The 13,860-nt window shown below is 51.8% G+C and overlaps 1 protein-coding gene across 1 annotated transcript; it reads left to right on the top strand.

Annotated features, from left to right (window-relative positions):
* Positions 1-9,022: 9,022 nt before the first annotated feature.
* On the top strand, positions 9,023-10,717 carry LOC131669300 (uncharacterized). The gene has a single exon (XM_058944086.1). It carries the CDS (start codon positions 9,023-9,025, stop codon positions 10,715-10,717), a length of 1,695 nt encoding a protein of 564 aa, XP_058800069.1.
* The last annotated feature ends 3,143 nt before the right edge of the window (positions 10,718-13,860 follow it).

The following is a 13,860-nucleotide window of genomic DNA, read 5'->3' as shown; positions in this document are numbered from 1 at the left end:
CCCCACCGGTCGACGAACGGTCGTACCAGAGCGGCCCAGGAGAACCGTGGATTTCCAATCCACGTATACGTGCCACTACGACCCAAGGGTACCGGGTAGTACCCCGGAACCCCAGCGACCGACCCCTGGCGAACCTCGAGAGGCTCCCCAAAGGCAGGTGCCTTCAAGGATGGAGCAGCCACCGAGAAGAGGACCAAGAGACGCCGACATGGATGAAAGGCAGGCAACCACCGAAGGATCCGCCTGGTACGACGCTAATGCGGCGTCAGGGTACTACGCGACACGGGACGCGGGTAGGATTGTGAGAGGGTGGAAGCTGCGATACTCTGGCACGGCCTCAGAGTGCGTAGACACCTTCTTGTCGAGGCTAGAAGATCTACGCGCAGGTTCTGGGCTAACAGATGGCGAAATCTTGTGCTCGGTATCAGAGCTCCTCGAAGGCGTAGCGAGGACCTGGTACGAGCTTAACAAGCTTAAATGGAGAAGTTACGCCGACTTCGTGGCAGGCGCTCGACGTTGGTTTGGGTCGAGCGAGCTTCAGCAACAAAGGTTGCTGCAAGAGGCCCAAGCTCGGTACCAGGAGAAAGGAGAGCTGGTACGAGAATATGCCTGCCACCTTCTCTTCATGTTAGCCCAGCTGCGTCCGCCGTTACCAGAGCAGAGGCAGTTGGATTTGCTATATGCAAATCTCCTACCCGCCATCCGGATGCAGCTGCGGAGGAATGCATTCTCCAACGTGGACGAATTCCATGCCCGGGCGACCGAAATTGAGACCGCTTTGCGGGACGACGAGCGCCCGAGGACCAGGTTGGAGCCAACGTCCACGTTGTATCCCGAGCACATGGGGGTGTCAGCTAAGGCACCACCGCCCCGGGCAGGACCCCGAACGGCGGCCATGTCCAGCAAGCCTCGGGGTAGGGAGCAGCGGCAACCCGAGTCGCCGGTTAAAACCCCGGCCAAGAGACCCGAGGACCGGCCCACAATCGCTGCAGCGCAGGCAACAGACCCCATTGAGGATCTGTCGTCGCAAATTGCGACCCTGCGGCGCGATATGGACCGGTACTTTAAGGAGAGGAAGGCTAACTCTCCCAGGCGGCCGAGGGGTCGGCCACAAGAGAAGGGGAGGAACAAAACCCCCCCAGGGTCTCCTGGCCAGCGACGAGAGGGTCAGCGGAGGAAGATAGATTACTCCCAACCCATCAAGTGCTCGTCTTGTGGCAAACTGGGCTTTACCAGAAGGTACTGCCCGGATTGCAACAAGGGAAACGGGCAGGGAAGCGGAGGACGGAGGTCCCCTCCGCGTCCCCAGTAAAGGTGGCCTCTCGTCGCAGGTCGTTTGAGCGTGGCAGAGGCCCGTCAACGACCTCAGGGTTCAGGGAGGTCTCGACAGGGGTATCGGACCCCACGAGACCCAGCAGGACAGCGGCATTAGAAGCGACAGCGACCGAACAGATGCCTGATCTGGGTGACCGGGCATTTTGTATCCTCGAAGGATACGGAGGCCGGATTCAGGTGGTGGAGCAGGGGTTTGAGTGGGCCGGAGAGGAGACCACCGGACCCAAAAGCTCCAGGAGACCACCTGACGCTCCGGAGGATACGCCGGCGACCCAGACACCTGCGGGAAAGAGCACATCGACGCGAGTAGCGGCTGCCCAAGGCAAGAAGAGCCGTGGAAGCCCCCCGTCCACAGAGGGGAGAGGGACGGCGAAAGCTCCCCGCAGGTACAGACCCGAGGATGAGACCAGGTGGTGGCTTCAGGTGGGAATAGGTGCCTATAAATTAAGGGCACTCTACGACACCGGGGCCTCATCAACGGTGATGGGTCAACTCGGGCTAAGGTTGGCATCTGATATGGGACTGGGCCTGGACGTCACTCGAGCGGGAGATGCGAAGCTCGCTGACGGCCGTCCGTGTCCCATCCTGGGTCATGTGATTTTCCCCTTCACGGTAGGGGGAATCACAAAAGATGTAAGGGTCGCTATAACGCCACTGCTGTCTGATGACTGCTACGTCGGCGCGAATTTCGTAAGGGAATTCAGCGCCAACCTGAACCCTGACACGGACCAGCTGTACTTGGCAAAAGCCAAAGTGGCGGTACCGTTAGAAGTGGCAAGCGTCACTGGTACGTCGTGCCTCGCACCCGTAGGCCTGGTAGAAGCCACGGAAGCACAGCGCCAAGAAGTGGCTAGCCTCGTCGACGGATTAATTCCCGACGGAGGCGAATGTTTAGGCTGTGCTGTGGGGGTCGAGCATGAGATTGACATCGGAGACGCTCGACCCTGTAAACAGAAATACTACCCGGTCTCCGACAGGGTGCGAGACGAAATGCACGCGCTGGTCAAGGCCATGCTGGACAACGACGTCATTGAACCAGCAACCAGCGGGTGGTCAAGTCCAGTGGTGATGGTTAAGAAGGCAGACGGCAAATACCGGTTCTGCGTAAATTACCAGAAGGTAAACGCAGTAACCAAGCCGGACGCCTACCCATTACCCTTCATGAGCGACATCCTGCGAAGGATCAGGGATGCTAAATTCATCTCAACGCTGGACTTGAGTAGCGCGTACCACCAGATACCTCTCAAAAAGGAGTCGCGCCCAATTACGGCGTTTACAGTCCCCGGCCTGGGGCATTTTCAGTTCAAGAGAATGCCCTTTGGATTGTCCTACGCCGGCGCGACTTTCCAGAGGTTGATGGACAGAGTGATTGGCCCGGATTTAGATCCTTTCGCTTTTGCGTACCTCGACGACGTGATCATCATCTCGCCGTCATTCGAGGAGCATAAGCGACACTTGGGGTTGGTTTTACAACGAATCCTGAGTGCGGGCCTCACTGCGAATAAGACCAAAAGCCACTTCTGTAAGTCGGAAGTCAAGTACCTGGGGGTCCTAGTGAACCGTGAAGGGGTAAGGCCAGACCCAGAAAAGATCAGGCCCATAATGGAGTACCCAGTACCACGGACGATCAGACAGGTGAAGCGATTCATGGGGATGATGTCGTGGTATCGTCGCTTCATACCCGACTTCGCAACCATCGCTGAACCGATAAACCGCCTGACGAAGAAGAGCGTCCCGTTTGCTTGGCAGCAGGAACAGGAGCAGGCTTTCGAACGGTTGCGAGACGCAATGGTCTCGGCACCGATCTTGCAGTCGCCAGATCCCAACGCGCAGTTCGTGTTACAAACTGACGCGAGCGATAGTGGGATAGGCGCGGTATTGACGCAAGAAGTCGATGGACAGGAGCGCGTAATAGAGTACGCCAGTCGCTCCTTAAACAGCGCGGAAAGGAACTATACAGTCTCCGAAAGAGAATGCTTGGCAGTAGTATGGGCTATCGGAAAGTTCCGGCCATATGTCGAGGGGCACCACTTCAAAGTCATTACCGATCATAGTTGCCTTAAGTGGCTCCACAGTATGAGGAATCCTACAGGAAGGCTAGCGCGTTGGGCGCTAGCGCTACAAGGACAGGTTTTCGATATCGAGTATCGAAAAGGAGACCTCAACGTGATGCCAGACGCTTTATCTAGGGCCTATGAGGAGGGGGTGGTAGAAGTGGGTGCCATGACGCATCAGCCGGAAACCGCCGATGCCTGGTACCTTCAAAGGTACAGAGAGGTATGCCAGGACCCACATTCTCAGCCTACCTGGAAGGTAGTGGGTGGGAGACTGTACCATTACCATCCGGCTGAGGAGAGCGAAGGATCCATCGACAACGAGGAAGCCTGGAAGCTTGTGGTTCCTGCCGAGAAGAGGCATCAAGTACTTGAGGAGGTACATGATGCGCCGGCAGCGGGACACCAGGGGAGAGAACGAACGTTCTCCCGGGCTAGGCACCTGTATTTCTGGCCGAAGATGTATGATCAGGTCAGAGAGTACGTGCGGAGTTGCCCGGTATGTCAGCAATGCAAGGCGGAACAACGGCCACCTTGCGGGCTGATGGGTCGTCGAGAGGTCTCGCGACCCTGGCAGGTGGTGGCCAGTGACATTACTGGCCCTTTCCCAAAGAGCTCGAGAGGGTTTGAATATATCTTGGTATTCATAGACCTGTTCACTCGGTGGGTGGAATGTGTACCCGTACGCAAGGCCAACGGAAGGACCATCGTACGGGAATTGCACGAGAGGGTGGTAACCAGGTTCGGCGCGCCCGAGATTTTTCTTTCGGACAACGGGACCGAATTTAAAAATCAAGAGGTCGATGCCTATTTGATGAAAAATGGCATCCGACGCGCCCTGACCCCAGTTTACCACCCGCAGGCGAACCCAACCGAGCGAGTGAACAGAACCCTCAAGGTCATGCTCATGTCGTACGTGGAGCGTGACCATAAGAGCTGGGATGAGCACCTGCCAGAGTTCAACTTCGCGTTGAACTCGGCAACTCACAGCGCGACAGGATACAGCCCGGCCATGCTGGTCTTCGGTAGACAGCCCACTCCCCCCTCGACCTTCAAGAGGGCCCAGGATCAGTTGGCTCGGGAAGCTTCCGAGGGCCAAGAACAGATCGAATGGGGTGAGCACATGCGCCGGTTGCCCAACTTATGGGAACGCGCTGGCTCTAAGTCTAGGGAGCAGGCGGACCGTCAGGCGGTCTATTACAACCGGAAGAGACGTCAGGCCGACTTTAGGGTTGGGGACTGGGTGTGGAAGCGGAACCGCATCCTGTCTTCCGCAGCTCAGGGCGTTTCGGCGAAGTTGGCGCCGAAGTATGCTGGTCCCTATGTAATTCAGGAGGTATGTGGCACGAATACCTACCGCCTAGGTAACCAGCAGGAAGAGTTGCCCGAGCTAATCCACGCCAAGGACCTCAAGCCCTATCTCGGCCCCTTTTCGGATGAGGACAACGAGGAGCCAGGAGGCGGGGACTCAGCACCGTTGGACGAAGAGGAGGGCGTAGGCGACCCGCCAGCGAAGATCGAGGAATCCAGCGAGGATCCGATATGCGAGCGCGTCGCGAATGCAGCCCCCTCGAACGAGCGTGAGAAGCCCGCGGAGGCTCCTGAAGTACCGATCGAGGCGCCGGTTAAGCGGGGCCGAGGAAGGCCGCGCAAAAACCCCACGGGCGAACCTCGAGAACCAGGTGGAGACGACCTGGATGGCAATGCGGTAAGGGGAAGGGGCAGACCACGTAGAACCGCTCAGCACGTGCGGAAGGTGGTGCTGCCAGCTACCCCCGCAAATGGGCCATGTTCACGAGGAAAGAGCCGGGGACCGGGACGTCCTCGTAAAGAATAGCGTCGAGCGTTACACGGCGACGGGTAGGTTAAGGGCTGAGCCTGAGAAATCCCTTGACCCCACTTCTTCTCTTTTGCAGATGGAGAGGAAGCTGGTCATCAGTGAGGAGGCCCTCGAGACGGCCACCCAGCTGCTGCTCGACCTGGGATTGGGTCCGGGCGCCGATCGCCTGATCGGCGATTTAAGAAGATTTGTCCGGGCCCAGGTCGAGACGGCCGCTCGCGAGGGCCGCTCGCGCCAGCGGGTGGATGACTTCCTCCGGGAAGGTCTGAGGGCCCAAACCTCCAGACCCTCGACCCGGGAAGCATCCACCCAGACCGACGGTCCATCCGAAGAGGGCCGTCGGTCTCAGTCCACGCGGGACCAAGGTGTGCAGACCCCAGGGTCGAGCGCAACCACGGTAGAGAGCTCGACCCAGTGCCCCGGACCAAGGGAGGCCTGCGGCCAGCAGCACTGGGTCTGCACACACCCACGAGTCCCCCAGCAGGTGGGTCTCGAGAATACCTGGAGGCACGTGAGGTTAGGCCTCCAGGAACTCGAGAACGCCTGGGAGTTTGTCGGGGAACTCCAGCGCCAGGTGCACGCCCACCTGGAGGAGTTCCTCGATTTCCGAGGCGCCCAGGAAATGCTGGGGGAGTGGGCCCCTGTAATCCGGCGGCAGAGGGCCTATGGAGAGGCCCTCATGCGCATCGACCGGGGGCTGGAGTCCCCTGAGGCCGCGGGCCCGCCGGCAGTGTTGCCACCGGCGGCCCCATCGAACAGGGATGCGGCCAGGACTTCAGCCAAGCCCCCGACCAAGACCCAACCCAAGAGGGTCTCGGGGGCCCCCGGAGCCGGGCAGGAATTTGTGGTCCGCGTGGACGGGTCGGTTTCCGACCCGACCGTGGTGGTGCGAACCGTAGGGGGACGCACATCCGCCACGGTGGGCGGCGTTACCTTCATCGCCGCCCCGGCGTCAGCAGCCACGCCGCCCCAACAACCGTCCGGAAGCCAGGGCCACGGGGCGGAGCCCGGCCTCGCCAGGAGACCGAGCCGGGGCTGCTACATTTGCGGCCACCCCGGCATCACCACAACATCAAAGTGCCCCAACAAGGCGGAGCACTGGCGCTACCCCAGGCATAAGGCGCCAGGGGGCTCCGGCAAGTGACGGGGGGGCATCGGTGGTCCGGGATGGCCCAATAAAGCGTATTTTTTGAGAATAGGATGTGTTGGTTTCTCTCCTTTCCCCATCCTATCCTTGGGTCGCGAGTCAATAGGGTAGTTCGATCCGGTAGTTCGAAGCTAGGAGGGGGCTGCAACGATTGCCGAAAATCGTGTGACTCGCGCGAGGTTAACGAGCGGCTAAATGTAAGTAGCCGCGCTCGGTTCGCGAGAGAGAGAGCGCGTAAGGGGCATTGACCGGGAGGGGAGGTAGCAACCGGCAGTATGACTGTGCTACTCAGTCAGTCCGTGCGCATAACCTGTTACCGTGCCTTCCGAACTTTCGTTGTTGCCGGTGATATTGCGGTACTGAGTGCGTGGGTGCGTTGGTAGCAGCAACTGCAGCAGCAGCAGCATCAACAGTAGCAATAGCAACAACAGCAGCAACAGCAGTAGCGACAACAACAACAACAGCGATCGAGGCGGTGCAGCGACAAGCGAAGCGGCGTCTCAGCCACTTGTCATTTGGATACGGTTGGCCACCGTATCCTCAGCGGTATCGCGGTAGGTGCACCTTCCCCTTTCTAATTGTTGTAACAATTTGGCGTGCGAATCCGCGCAGCGAGCGCGAAGAATTTGTTGTTGCGAGCGAGTAGGTAGTTCGCGATAATCGCGGTTTTCTTTCTCTCTCTCTCGATTAGCGTGTTGTCATTCACGCGTGCGTGCGTGAGACTCTCGGCATACCCTCCGTGTAATTGATTTTATTAAATAAATCATTCGTGGTTTTCCATTTAAACGAGTTTCCGTTATTGTGTTTAATCCTTTGTCCGGAGGTCGCGCCCAGCCTTGTTTACATTTCGTTCGAATTCGCCGGTAGCGTAGCACGGAGCTCGCTAATATAGGTAGAGGCGAACCGACGACTTGAGTTCCAGCGGCGGCCGCACGAGCGCTACTAGCAAGAGCGACAGCGCCGTCAAGTGGCGAGTTGGGGGAACCCAATTCGGAACTTTGAAGAGACTCTGCGCAGGCGCACTCCGAGGTAAGGTAGGTTAATGCGCATCAAGCGCATAGATAACAAGGCTTCGTATAGTTGAAATACGGGCACTATTAGGAGATTATCGACTAAACGATAGCCTGTTACAATATATTATTGACAATTTACTTGCTTTATTGAAAATGAAACGAGTAGAAAGTAGTGATGATTTTTGAAAAAAATGAAGAGACAGACTGGAGAATAGAACCGGAGTCCTCTGGGTTGGCAGGCTAGCGCTCTACCACTAGAGCCAATACCACAAGTACCTTAGAGGATGCATATCGTGTATATTAGCTACACACGCATACGTTTGGTTTTGGGCCTGAGCGTGCGGAGGAGGGGGAGTGCATGCTGTCTATAGTTCTAACTTGAGGATGCGCTGATAGTAGTAAATGTGTGCTCTTTCTCTAGCTCTGGCTCAGCGTGGACCACAGCGTGCGGAGGAGGAGGGGAGCGCATGCTGTCTATAGTTTTGTCTTGGGGATGCGCTGCTATAGTAATAGTAAACGTGTGCTCTCTCTCTCTCTCTCTCGCTCTCTCTCCTATGCTCTAGCTAAGTGTGGACTACGGTGCACGGAGGGGAGCGTATGCTGTCTATACGCTACCAAAGTTCTACCTTGGGATGCGCTGCTATAGTAGTAAATGTATGCTTTTACTCTCACTCTCTCTCTCTCTTACGCTTTAGTTTAGCGTGGCTTGAGGCCATTCTCTCATAGAGGAGATATATTTTAATTCTCTCCGTGGAGGACAGCTATACTTGCTTAAATATAATCCCCGCTAATCCTTGCCCGCTATCCTAGCCATTTTCACTTAAATCTGTTTAAAAAGAGAGAGAGAAAAGAGATCAGCTATGCTTTATACATTTGGTTTTGGCCTGAGCGTGCGGAGGAGAGGGAGCGCATGCTGTCTATAGTTCTGGCCTGATGGGGATGCGCTACTATAGTAGTAGTAAACGTGCGCTCTCTCTCTTTCTCTCTCTCTCTCTCTCTCTCCAATATATCACCAGCCCCAAACGTTCCATGCCCAACCCCAGCATCAGCCACTCCAACAGCCCCAGCTACCGCACCTGCAAGCCACGCACCAACAAAAATGCTTGCAGAAAAACCGTGGCCGGAAAACGGCGCAAAACTCTGGTCCGCATCTGCTCCCCGTTCTGCCCGCTCATCCCTCATCCGCTGTTACAGCATCCTCCAATTCTCATACTGGCCAACCCCCACTTCTAAATCATCCGAGCATCAGTCCCGATGCTGCCCCTCGAATGTCTTCACTGGCAATGGATACGGCGGAGCCTTCACTCTCAAGTGGGACGAACTACCGTCAACCTTCCCACATCGCAGATGATGCATCCCTTCCCACTGAATGCACTATGGGAAATCCACCTACCATTGATTGACCCTCAGGGTCAATACAGCCCCCAATTGTTGCCCCCCTCCCATTTTCTGTGTAGCACATGCAAATGTGAACCGCCTGAACCACGGCGGCTATTTCGCCCTTCTTGAGGACAGAGTATCCCACTCACACTATGACGCTGTTGCCATCACAGAAACGTTCCTAAAGGATACTGTGGCTGACTCTCACCTTTCTTTCTCTGGATTCAACCTATTCCGACATGATCGCTCAGCCATGGAAGGTGGTGGTGTTGCTCTCTACATTCGTGACAGCTTCTTCGTTCGCATAATTGCCAAATCGCATCCTGATGACTACAATGCGTCAGAATTTTTGGTGATGGAATTACGACAACAACATGCAAAACTTCTACTTGCTGTAGTCTATCGTCGCCCGTCTGCGTTGGCTCCACTGAATTTTTTCCAAACCATTGTCCCTCTTCTCCCAAATTATCATGACGTGATAATTTGTGGGGATTTCAACTGCAATCTCTTATCGCACACACTACACTACGTCAACGTGCTCCGAGAACAAATCGAGCGCTACGCCTTAAAAGTCGTCTCCATGCTGCCTACTTGTCATCGATTCCAGGATGGTCATGCTTCTCACACTCTTCTGGACCTCTTCTTAAATAAAAATGACACAGATATCCACTCCTTTTCAAAAACGCCGGCCCCATTTATTGACTGTCACGACCTTATCGAGCTTTCTATCTACTCCACGGTTCCCCCCTCAGCCACGAAAACCATCCTCATTCGCAAACTGAAAAGTGTTGACATAGTACAGCTAAATTTACTGGTTGCCGAGAGCGTTGCCGTACAGTATCCATCACCGCAGACTACTCTTACTGACCCAACTCAAATGTCCCTGGATTCACTCGAACGCTTCCTCTCAAACGCCGTGCTGAAAGCCTTCGACACCCTTGCCCCGGTTCGCCAGACAAAACTGTCTGCCAAGGCTAAGCCGTGGGTATCAGCTGACATTCGCATCCTCATGCGTGCTCGCACGGCGGCGTACAAGCGAGCAAAAATAACTGCGCTTCCAGGTGACATTCGGAGGTACAAAGACCTTCGAAACCGTGTTTCAAACCTGCTTGACACTGCAAAAAATAACCACATCTCGGCCAAACTTGCATCTGCCACAGATCCCAAGACCAAATGGAGAGAGCTTCGCTGTCTCGGCATTGCACAAAAATCCATGCCGTCTCCACTATCATTTTTCTCACCCACAGCGTTAAACTGTCACTTTGCCAAAATCGTTAACCAGCTTCCGCCTATTACTCTTTCCTGCTACGACAATCTCACATCGATACCACTCTCTCGCTCATTCTCATTTCCCCAATTCAATCTAAACCCGGTGTCAGTCAAGGACGTGGAGGATGTTCTCGCGGATGCCCACTCAAAGTCAAAAGGAGAGGACGAGATCTCGCTGAGAATGCTCTCGATGGTTTCGCAAACTGTCCTTCCGTACTACACCACGCTTTTTAATCACTCAATTGCTAACTCACTTTTCCCCACGCTCTGGAAGCGCACACAAATTGTCCCGCTCTCCAAAGTGAAATCTCTTACCTCCCTTTCGGATACACGACCTATTGCTAAGCTATGTGAGCCCTCGAAGCTCTTCGAGCGCCTCGTCCATCGTCAATTGTCAGCCTACCTTCAGCAGCATCACCTGCTCGACTTCCGCCAAGCCGGATTTAGAAGGGGACATTCTACCGAGACCGCGCTCCTTGGTCTTCTCGACGATGTTCGGTTTGCTACCGAAAATAGGCTTCTCACCATCATCTATGCGGATGACACGCAAATATATGTGCATTGTTCCCCGCGGGACATTGAGCGTGGCATCGTGGAGGCCAGCGAGATGCACAAGCGGTGGCTGATTGGGCCTTGGGCAATGGCCTTGATCTCAACCTTGCTAATACGAAGGCTATGATCTTGGGCAGCGAATTGTATGTGACTGCCCTTGACCTCACCATCTTGCCCCGCATCACCGTCAATGGTCATATGATCCCCTTCGTGATGGCGGCAAAGAGCCTTGGGGTCACCCTCTCTCCTACTCTCCAATGGAAGTCACACACCTCAGACGTTGTGAGGAAGGTTTACGGCTCTCTCAGCTCTCTTAAGTTCTATCGCCGTTCTTTGTCGCTCGCTCTCCGCAAGACTTTGGTTGAGTCACTGGTACTCCCACTGCTAAACTTCTCGTCCACCGTATTCATGGATCTTGACAAGACACGTACTCGTGACCTCCAGGTGGCGCAAAATGCCTGTGTCCGATTCATCTCTGGTAACATCCCATTCCTACCAAATAATAACCTCACCTCTCATGTTACGTTCCACCGCCTGAAACTACGTTGGCTCACACTCTCATCGACACGTCAACTAACCCTCGCAAAACTATTTTATAAGGTCGTTTGTAACAATGGCCCGTCGTATCTGACTGGCCACATATCACTACTGAACCAACTTACTATCGCCCGCCGCTCTATTCGCAATATACCAGCGGCCTTCCACTTTCGTGCTCCATGTACTGAGTCCTGGAAGAGATCATTCGCAATTAAAGGTATGGATCTCCTAAACCAACTTGCAGTGACCACTTTTTCCTTGGAACGACTCACTGAATTCAAATACTGGTTATTTGATCTTCTTTTCCTCCTTGAAATTGACAGATTCGCTATCCGGGTTGCACAGGAGCAAATGACAGGTACGGCCTCCCTCGCTTACCTACCCCATATTTCACGCCCGTACAACGTCTCTGCGTTCGCTCCTAATCTCTCCCTCCAATCTAAACTGTAAATATGCCCCCCTCCCACTGCGTTAATTAAGTTTATATATTAAGCTCGTGCGCACCTCTCTGAGGTTCTCTTATTTGTATTTTTAGATTATACAGGGTGTCAATTAAGTCCCGGGACGCCTGAATATTTTCTGAAGTACTTCAGTTCTTAAAAAGGTCAAGGTCATTCCTACAGTAACTTTGAACAAGGAATCCGATGGTGACCTTGGATTTGACCTTGAACATCAATTTTGAGGTTATTTTGAGGTCAACCTCATTTTTTTAAATAGGAACCCCTATTTTTTATTGCGGAATCGGAAAGAGCGGGAAATTTTACGTCAGGATATGTATTGAGGTTTGAGGTTGAGGTTGAGGTTTAACCCCTAGAGGTCAAATAGACGTCAAATAATGATATTTTAAGAATCTCGCGAGTCCAGAGGTAACAAAAAACAAACAAAGGTCATACCTTAGGTAAGTCTTAACGAGGAACCCAACGGTGACCTTGGATTTGATCTTGAACCTCATTTTCAAGGTCATCTGAAGGTCAACCTCATTTCTTCTAACAAAAGAACTTATTTTTGATACCGGATTCCAAAGAAGCCAAAAATTTAACGTCCAAATATTTATTGAGGTATGAGGTTGAGGTTACTCCTAGAGGTCAAATAGAGGTGAAATAATGAATTCTTAAAAATTTCGCGAGTTCAGAGGTAAAAAAACAAATAAAGGTCATACCATTGGTAAGTCTTAACGAGGAACTCAACGGTGACTTCGAATTTGACCTTGAACCTCATTGTTAAGGTCATTTGAAGGTCAACCTCATTTTTTCTAATGGAAACCCCTGTTTTTGATAGCGGATTCGAAAGGAGCCCAAAGTTTTACGTATCGATGTGTCGAAAAAGGAATCCAATTGTGACCTTCAATTTGACCTTGGACTTGACCTTACAGGTTATTTGAAGGTTAACTTTTTTTTTTAATAGGAACCCTTATTTTTGACACCGAAAATCTATAGAGCGGGAAATTTTACGCTCAGGTATGTACTTAGGTCGCAGAAAAAGTTTGACATTGGGGTTTACTCCAAGGTCATTTACCCACAACGGTTCAATCTCCACTTGACATTTAAGGTCATTTCAAGATCAACTAGTTTTTTTGATTGGAAATCCCAGTTTTAGTACCAGGAATCGATAGAGGGGGAAATTTTTCATTCAGACAGCATTTTTTAAAATTATGACCTTACTATCGTCCTTATTCTTACTCTTTGCGTTACCCAGAAACAACGACGTGGACGTAGTAAGATCTGTTTCCTTTGGGGTGCTTGATTAGCGTGAGTCCCCTTGCCTCTCACTTAAAGGTTGAAAGTTTAATGGCAATGCCATTTTAGATTTGAGAAAATCTAAATTTTGTCAGTAGATTCGAACTCACAAGGAAACCCCCCCGACCCGACCTCACCGATTTCAATAATCTTTTGATATGTTATAGTTCATCAAAAAATAAGACATACGTATTTTTTTTTTATCGGCGGAAAAACACTTTGAGGGGGTGAAAACAACCCTCAAAGTTCACCCCCAAAAATAGATTTTCCAATGTATCTCAGCATCTAATTGATATTTTACGACCAAACAAATTTCATATCACTTCTCATGTGAAAAGCAAACTAGCACATTCCGACCACAAGGTATGCAACCCTTATTTTTTTTATTTAAAATACTATCTATTTCATGGCTATTTTTATGAAAAAAATTAAAATAACCCGAAAAAAATTGGAAAAAATATTACCCTACATAAAATACAAAAATAAAGTTAATCTAGTCAAGGTTTTTTTTGAAACTACCCCTTTAAAGTTGAAAAACCACCCCTAAAAAATTGTTTTCAATACATTACAGGTGGTGTTGATAATTTAGTGTAAAATACGTTAAGCATCATTTATACTTTACAAACACAACTATCTCGTGCAGTTTCGACCACAAGGGTTGCAACCCCTAATTTCTGTCATCGAAATTTTTACCTTCTTTGTACCTATTTTTGAAAAAAAGTTCATAATGAGCTTGAAAAAATTAGTAAAAATATTACCGTGGATAGAATAAGAAAAAAAATTTACCTTTTATTTTTAAAACCACCCCTTATGTTGAAAAACCACCCCCAAAAAATTGTTTCCAATACATTACAGGTGGTGTTGATAATTTACTGTAAAATACGTTGCGTATCATTTATAATGTACAAACACAACTATCTCGTGCAGTTTCAACCACAAGGGTTGCAACCCCTAATTTCTGTCATCGAAATTTGTACCTTCTTTATTCCTATTTTTG

Source organism: Phymastichus coffea, unplaced genomic scaffold (assembly GCF_024137745.1).
Source record: "Phymastichus coffea isolate CEN01 unplaced genomic scaffold, Cenicafe_Pcof_1.1 PCOF00007, whole genome shotgun sequence".
Lineage (NCBI taxonomy): Eukaryota > Metazoa > Arthropoda > Insecta > Hymenoptera > Eulophidae > Phymastichus > Phymastichus coffea.
The sequence above is the reverse complement of the archived record's forward strand: the minus strand, read 5'-3'. Positions and strand labels throughout refer to the sequence as shown.